The sequence below is a fragment of the Poecilia latipinna genome, unplaced genomic scaffold (assembly GCF_001443285.1).
Source record: "Poecilia latipinna isolate Pla-1442-1.1 unplaced genomic scaffold, P_latipinna-1.0 Scaffold625, whole genome shotgun sequence".
NCBI lineage: Eukaryota > Metazoa > Chordata > Actinopteri > Cyprinodontiformes > Poeciliidae > Poecilia > Poecilia latipinna.
Window position 1 is genome coordinate 128,448 of NW_015113241.1, and position 8,238 is coordinate 136,685.

Consider the following 8,238-nt stretch of genomic DNA (forward strand, 5'->3'; position numbering starts at 1 on the left):
GTTTTCCCCACAAAGCATATTTAAATATGCTTAACTATGTATAATACAATTAAAAAAACCTTTAAAATAAAATTTTTATAAATATAGCTGTTTGTATAAGGTTTCCAGTAACAAAACAGCGTGTTATGAAAGATTAAATGCGTCATTGTGCCTGTCCAACATATAACGCCAAGTGGAGCGGTCGACCGCTCTAAGATGGCCGCCCTAAATCACCCTTGGAAGGTGCCGAGGTCAGCCGAAGTCAGTGACAACACTGACCGCTAGCCCCGAAAACAGTGGCACTTGTGGAGCGTAATGACACCTGCCACCGGAAGTGCCATTAGTAGGTGCGGTGTCACGATTTGCGCCTGCCGTCTCTCATAAAACATTAGGAAAATCCACAGGCTTTGTGTTTGCTCAGCAGGAATCGTTTGTTGGTTCGTGTCGGTGGGATACCTGTCAATAGTGTGGATGCCCATGATGAAGGGCTGAACGTCGGGTTTTGGTGGGCAGCAGAACTTGCAGCGAGTCTGAGCGCTGAGCGGCGTCCCGTCACTCAGCGTGAACCGGTACAGAGGGCTGACGGCGGTGCCGTGCGCCATCACTGACGGAGAGAGGGAGAAAAACGTTAAGCTGCGCGATCATCGCCAAGTTTACCAACATGTTTATCCCCCAAATCAGTCTGGATATGCTTTTGTTCACATGCTTTCTTCCTTTCACTCAACTTTCTCTACATTTTCATTTTTATAAGCAAAACTCATCAAAAATACAAAAATATTTTTAAAAATAGTTCATCTTATATTTCTATGTTCAAAGAATCTATCCAATATATGAGTTTCACTTGTGGTTTCCTTCTGCTACCACACTTTTTCCTTTCACTCATTTTTTATTTTCTATGAGTAAAAATCATCAAAATTTCAAAAAAATAAATTCTTGCAATATTTTTATTTTATTACATTTCCATGTGTAAAGAATCTGTACAATATCAGTTCCTCTTGTGGTATTCATTTGTACTTTTTCCTTCCACTCAACTTTCTCTAAATTTTTATTTTCTAGAAGCAAGAAAAAAAAATTCATCAAAATTAAAAAAAAATAATAATTATGCAATATTTTTATTTTATTATATTTCCATGTGTAAAAAATCTACACAATATGAGTTTCACTTATGGTATTCACTTTTGTGGTATCCACTTTTTCCTTCCACTCAACTTTCTCTAAATTTTTATATATAATAGAAATATTCAAAATTTCCCAATTTTTTAAAAAATAATTTATTTTGTTAAATTTTTATGTGTAAAGAATCTGTGCAATACGAGTTTCACTTGTGTTTTCCTTTTGGGGCCACACTTTTTCCTTCCACTCAACTTCCTCTAAATCAGGGATGTCAAACTCCAGTCCTCAAGGGCCGCTGTCCTGCAGTGTTTAGATGTGCCACAGGTAAAAAACAGTGGAATGAAATGGCTTAATTACCTCCTCCCTGTGTAGATCGGTTCTCCTGAGCCTTGCTAATGACCTAATTATTCTTTTCAGGTGTGGTGCAGCAGAGGCACATCTAAAAGTTGCAGGACAGCGGCCCTTGAGGACTGGAGTTTGACACCCCTGCTCTAAATGTTTATTTTCGATAAAACGGTGAAACACAAACTTTATTAAGCTGATAATTCCTTTAAATCTTCATTTTGCGTCTGAAACCATTGATGAAGCATCTGCAACATGTGACGGTTTTAGCTCTGCTGTTTTCTGCTAATGAAGACGCATTTAGACGTGTCAGTGGGTTTTGCTGCTGCTCACCTTCATGCAGCAGCTTCTTGGCATGCGAGGGCTCCTTGCCCTGCGACTGAAAAAACGCGTAGATGCACTTCCTGACCAGGTCCTCCCAGCCAGGCCGGCCCGTCGCTCGCAGAGCGCTGGTTTCTATGGAGATGATCTTCCCTGGAGCACAGCGACACAGAGATCAGTTTGAGCTGCAGCCGAGGTCCTCGTGCAAAATTCAAGGAGAAATCTGGAGCTCTGTGTGGTTTTCCAATTACGTGGAAGTAAATGTATTAATTTAGTGAAAAATCATGAGATTTTCTGGCCACAGAAACTCTTTGCAGGATAAAGTCTGTATTAGACTTCGCAATCCTTGTTTCTTCACCAATAGGGCTTTGAATGCCCTTTCAGATGTTCTTATTGATGTTGATCACACGTCAAACTAAGACTTTTTAAAACCAGCATGACCAATATCTCCACAGAAATGTATGAACTTCACCAGCTAACTGACCACTGATTTTCACTTAGTCATGACAGACACAAAGAAGCTAGCTTGCTAGCAAAGGTACATTAGCAGTGAGTTATTGGTGCGACTCAAACTTTTAGCTGACAGAAAAGTCCAGCTGTAAAAGAAAACATAATAGAGAACAGGCTATCAAACAGTCTAGCCAAGACAAAATTTAAGAGCTGTGATTAACATACTAAAGGCCAACCTGGTGTTTAATATGAATTTGAGACATTTTAAGGCTTTAAATTTAGATATCAAATTTGGTGGAGACGGCATCGTTTTTATGAAAAATGACAGATATTATTGTTTTATTGCACAGTCCTAAGAGAACCTTTGTACGACAGTGTGTTGGGGCCACTGCAGATAAAAAAGAAAAAAACACACGAAATTAATACATTTCTGCCAAAAAACTGAGGTCAGCTTAAGAAACTTTCAAGAAAAAAATACACAAAATGTCTGAGTTTGAAAATTATTCAAAATTTTGTTTTTTAAAAAAACTTTGAAACGTATCGGTTTGAAAAGTCAAAATTTTCTACAATTTAATCTCAGGAACAAAAAAACATTGAAATTTATGAGTGTGAGTTTTAAAACTCAAATTTCCATGTTTCTTCTGGCAATTTTTTAACTTTTCAAACTCATAAATTTCCCAGTTTTATGGTGGAAATTGACTCTCTTTAAATCTACAACGGCCCAAATACGCCGTTGTACCTTTGAGTGTTTGCTGTTTAAATGAAGCACAACAAAACCACTAAAACTCAAGAGGTCAAAGGTTGTAATGGAGCTTTGAGCAGAAGGAGAGTTTATTGCAGAATTCACCTAATTTCAGAGATTTGTCTCAGTTTCGAGTAAGAATTATTGTAAATTAAATTTTATTGGCAGGACAACATTTAGAAAAATCCAGGTGAAATAAATTGAGCGTTGCCGGGATCCTGCATCCGTTGTGGCAGATTTTACCTGTCGGGTCCTGCTTCGTAATAAAAGACTCGGTGCGTGGAATCCGACAGGCGATGCAGATCAGGCAGCTTTGCAAGTCTGAAACACAAAAACACCCCAAAGAAATTAATTACATGTCAAAAGTAACTGTCTTTCATAGGAGCAGAAGTAAAGGGGACAGATTCCTGCATTTAGACAGGAGAGGAGCCTGGCAGCCTCCAAGGCCGGATCCTACCAAAATGACAAAAAGACCCAGAGAGCTGAGCAGCCAAAAATCTGCAATGCAGAAGCTGCATAGCAGAATTTATCAAGGCCACTGCACCAATGGAGACAGTCTACTGACGCTCCAACCGGCAAACTTCAATAGAAACTTAAAACTTTCAACCGTGGGAAAATAAAGTTGTTCCAAACCAATTATTTTTTTTAATTGGATTCATTCCTGAGATAGTCAGCATTACGGGAGCTCAGAAAAACGCAGTGAGAGTGATTCTTGTTTGGTTTAATTTGTGAAAGTTTCACTGCAGGCGAAGGACGAACGGAGGACGAACCGTCTCCGTCCTCCTGGACGGGCCGCGGCTGCGACACGGTGAAGCACTGCATGATCTCGTACTGCTGCCGCGCCTCCAGGTTCTCGGCGTCCGCCTCGTCCGGCGGCCGCTTCAGCATCCGACAGTTAAAGGTGTGGCTGTTCCTGCGGCCGGCTTCCTGCGGCCACGGCGCGCCGTTCACTGGCCGGACGAGAAACGGGGAGAAGAAGAAGAGGAAGAAGAGATACTTTAAACATGAGAACGAACGAACATCCATCCATCACTGTAGAAAACATTCTCTACAGATCGATCAACACAGATGATCTGATCCAACATTTCGGTTTATGGTTCTGAATATTTCAGAGCTGCCAAAACTTTTCGGCGTCACCTGAAAATACTTGATCATGTAAATTATTTGAGACTTTCTTAAAGGAAAGAGGCTGTTCTGCTCTATCGGCTGCAGCTGTTGGAATGAAAACACGCAGCTGTTCGACCTTGCCGTTTGCTGCACCCAGCCATCTCCATTTTCATTATAATCTCTCCTCAAGGTTGTTCTGCAAAACCAAACAGTGAAATAACTTCATCGAACTGAATGAAGGTATTATTTCTCATTACACTCGCCCATGTTTGCTCTTCCTCTGCACAGTTTACACCCCAAATTTACTTTGTAGCTCTGACCAGAGGCACAAAATGAACTTCATTTTGCTTTTTTCTCAGCTTTTCTGCCTGGTTTTTCCTTTTTTTCTCCATATGAATCCAAACTCAGATCACTCACCGAGGCTTTTAGGCAGCAAGTTGCGAACAAATTCATTGTGGTCTCCCACGTGGAGGATGGTGTAGACGCTCGAGTTTATGAGCTCTTCCTGGGTGTATCCAAGGTAACCGATCACGTTCTCAGAAACGAAGACGATGCGGCCCTCGCGGTTGACCACAAAGAAGAATCCGTCCAGAGCCTGCGTGAAAATTTAGACAGAGTGAGATGAAAGTGAAAATCAAGGCAGCAGAGGAGAATCTGAGTATTTAGACTGTTTTCACACCTGACAGTCCAGTAGAGTCGGTTCCATTGGGGATCAAAGTTTCAACATTTGTTACATTTTCAGTTGCTGCAGTTTGCTTTCATACTGCACCATGTCAAATGAGCCAAACTAATTAAAAAAGCTGTTCCCCTCCTCGCCTGTGGGGGCGCTAAGTCACAAACTACTGACGGAAATAGCACAACAACCTCTGAAGTACACACTGAGTGCAACTTCCTCCTTCACAAAATGTAAACAAAATGGCGTTGGATTTTAGCACATTTTTGTCTTTGGTAAAAGAACACAAGCCATTTCTCCAGCTGGCGCTGGCCGTGCACCTTTGCTTTGGTTGCATTTACCCAGAATGCCCTGCTCACTATTTCACTTCCTGCTTTTGGAGGGCTCTACCATCCGCTTGGCGTTCACATTAGCATTCGAACTGTGCCAGCGTTCACTTTCATAATACTGATAACTAAGTTTGTAGGGTGACCAAAGTTTGCTTTTCTGATGCGGATCAGGGTCGGATCGCGCATCCCAAACGAACCGGACTGAACTGGGCCAAGGTGAACTCGTCCTCAGCTTACCTCCAGCAGCATGGGCCCCAGCGCCTCCTTCTCCACCAGACCCTGACTGCTAGAGGAGACGTCGCTCTTCTGCACGTCGTCGTCTGGAGACAGAAGAGCTGCTTTCTCTGTCAGGAGGAAAGTGATTCAGATCGATGCAGAAACCGCTTGCTGGTCACGGGTACATGAGGTTCTAAAGCCGTGGTTCTCCTCACCCTGCTCCCGCCGTTTGATCTGCTGGATTTGGTCCACGGTGCTCCTCAGGATGTGGCACTTGTCCGGCTTGGCGCTCAGACTGGCAATGTCGCCCATGTTGGACGACACCAGCTCAGCCAGATCCTCGATGTAGCGGCACTCCAGCTCCCGCCTTCGCTTCTCCACACTGCGGCAAACAGATGAGCTGTAAGTCACGACTCCTTGACAAATATCATTGAGACATAAATAAAACAAAGTAGTGACCACTGAGGCCAAGTGAAAGCCAGGTCACAGGAATAAGTTCAAGATAAGTCAGTAGTCGTTAAGGACCAAGTCGAGTCTGAGTTGGACCAAATTTTAGTGAAGTCAGAAGTTGCTGAAAGTCAAGCGACTGATCCTACAGGTGTGGAAACTGGAGGTCGTTTCTACATTTGAGGAATCAATATGAGAACCGACTGAGGCTTTTCACAAGTACAGACTCAGAGATGACATGGTGGACAAACCCAAACATCTGGCAGCCATTTCTGTTCCTACTGGCCCAACAGGACTGTAGACAAAGTTACAACCACATAGAGACTTTGGTAAAAGAGACGTAGCAGTAACGTAACCGTATATTCGCCAATTTTCTTTAATGTCCATGTCTTTTTTTTCTTTTTCAGTATTATTTTGTTGTAGTTATATTTATGTAGTTCACTGTTTAAGCCTGAAAAATCTAAATAAACATATTTTAAATGGTTTAACTGCATCAAAAAGCCTTCCCAGACATCAACAGCTGCTTCTGTGAGATCAATGCTGATATCCTTCCACCTTAGCATTCTGTTAATAAACATCTATTTGCCATGTTAAATCCTTTAATTTATGTTTAAAGAAAATTAAATAACATGACAGACTTGAGTATTTAAACATTTATCTAACATAATTTTCATGGTTTTGTGCTCTGTTTGAACAGAAGCTGGAATAAAGCTTCAAACATTAACTGCCCCTGCAGGCAAAAAGCTCCCTAATTACTGAATAATGAAGCTTTCAAAACGCCGTCTGAACGACAGGAAGCGGCAGGAAGAGAAGTGAAAAATGGGAAGCTGGCGATGGAGCAGGAGGATGTGCTCAGACAAGAATACCCTCAATAATTCACCATCCTGCTGAGAGAAACACATGGAAAACTGCTGAGGGGGAGAAATACTGGACACAGGAAGATGGATGTTTGCCAGAACCGACACCACCAGTCAATTAATCCATTAGCAGTTTGAAACAAATAATCAAAAGGGAATTTCTGAGCAGAAATGGCAAATATAATTGATTTTTGACAGGATTACTAGAAGGGAAATTAGCAGGGTATTGATTACTTTTGATGTTTTTATCTGAAAAACAATCTGATTTGTTTCTCAGGGAAAATGTGGTTATATTTAGTTTAGTCTAAGATTTTAAACTTTTTTCAGAAAAACTCATGCATAGCATAAATTTTGTCCTGATTTTTGGGTATTCTTAAAGAAACGAACATTTCTTTATGTCCGTTCAGTTTTGCTCGCTGTCTTTCCATGAACGCTTAAATCCTCCCTATGTTGACATGTTTAGAACGAAAACTCAACTTTAACTCCTGCACACTGCAAAAACTTAAGTATTTTTAGTCTGTAATATCTCAGTACACCTAAATTATCTTACAAGTAACTTTCCAGCAAGATTTAGTAGCTTGTTTTAAATAAATAATACCTTAATATCGATGAATAAGTTCTATTATGGGCAACTATTTAACTTATAACATGGGAAAAATGTCATGTTTTAAGTGAAATTATCTGCAAATGGAACAAGTACTTTTCAATCAACATTAAGGAATTATTGACTTAAAACAAGGTCCTACTGTTGCTGAAAAGTTACTTATAAGTCAGTACACTTTAAATAAGACAAAACTAAGATATTTGAAGCTACATCAGAAATACTTAGTAAGACTTTGAGCTTTTGCAGTGCAGAAGCTCACTCTTGGACTGCAGCTCCAGAAACATGCAGTGCGGCTGATCGGTTGCAGATCGGTATGCGGGAAACGTGTGAAGAGCGTCTACATGAAAACGACCACAGCAGGAAGTAGGTCAGCACAGAGTCATGATGCAGGTTTCTGATTGGCTGACAAGTCAGGGTATGAAAACTTTAGGCCTCCAGGACCTAAGCTGTAGCATGACATCACACTCTAAGCAGGAATATGGGTTATAATTTTCAAAATTAAAAATTTTTCAAGTTCTGATGAGACAAAATTCTATAAATGGCAAATAAAATCATATTTTTAATGTTTTCCATCAATAAGAGAGAAAATCCACTAATAGGCAAATTTACTTAATCTGGGGAAAAAAATAAAATATAATCTTTCTCTCTTTTTATGTATTAATATAGAGAAACATCAGTTTCAAGATGTGACGTCTTTAATGCATCACCAACAATCGGATGGATGGATGGATGGATGGATGGATGGATGGATGGACGGATGGATGGAGGATAGATAGATGGATGGATGGATGCAGTATGGATGGATGGATGGATGGATGGATGCAGTATAGATAGATGGATGGATGGATGGATGGACGGATGCAGTATAGATAGATAGACGGATGGATGGATGGATGGATGGATGCAGTATAGATAGATGGATGGATGCAGTATGGATGGATGGATGGATGGATGGAGTATAGATAGATGGATGGATGGATGGATGGATGGATGGATGCAGTATAGATGGATGGATGGATGGACGGATGCAGTATAGATAGATGGATGGATGGATGGAT

The 8,238-nt window shown here is 40.8% G+C and overlaps 1 protein-coding gene across 4 annotated transcripts in view; it reads right to left on the bottom strand.

The window, feature by feature from the left end:
• ncoa1 (nuclear receptor coactivator 1) overlaps positions 1-8,238 on the bottom strand; it is a 48,160-nt gene that overhangs the window by 15,286 nt on the left and 24,636 nt on the right. For all 4 annotated transcript variants that reach the window (XM_015043322.1, XM_015043321.1, XM_015043319.1 and 1 more), the window contains 7 exons: positions 5,488-5,654; positions 5,294-5,400; positions 4,472-4,649; positions 3,718-3,897; positions 3,191-3,268; positions 1,768-1,908; positions 436-583 (listed from right to left, as the gene is read on the bottom strand). In XM_015043322.1, coding sequence (XP_014898808.1) covers positions 436-583; positions 1,768-1,908; positions 3,191-3,268; positions 3,718-3,897; positions 4,472-4,649; positions 5,294-5,400; positions 5,488-5,654 — 999 coding nt within the window. The remainder of the gene's footprint in view (positions 1-435; positions 584-1,767; positions 1,909-3,190; positions 3,269-3,717; positions 3,898-4,471; positions 4,650-5,293; positions 5,401-5,487; positions 5,655-8,238) is intronic.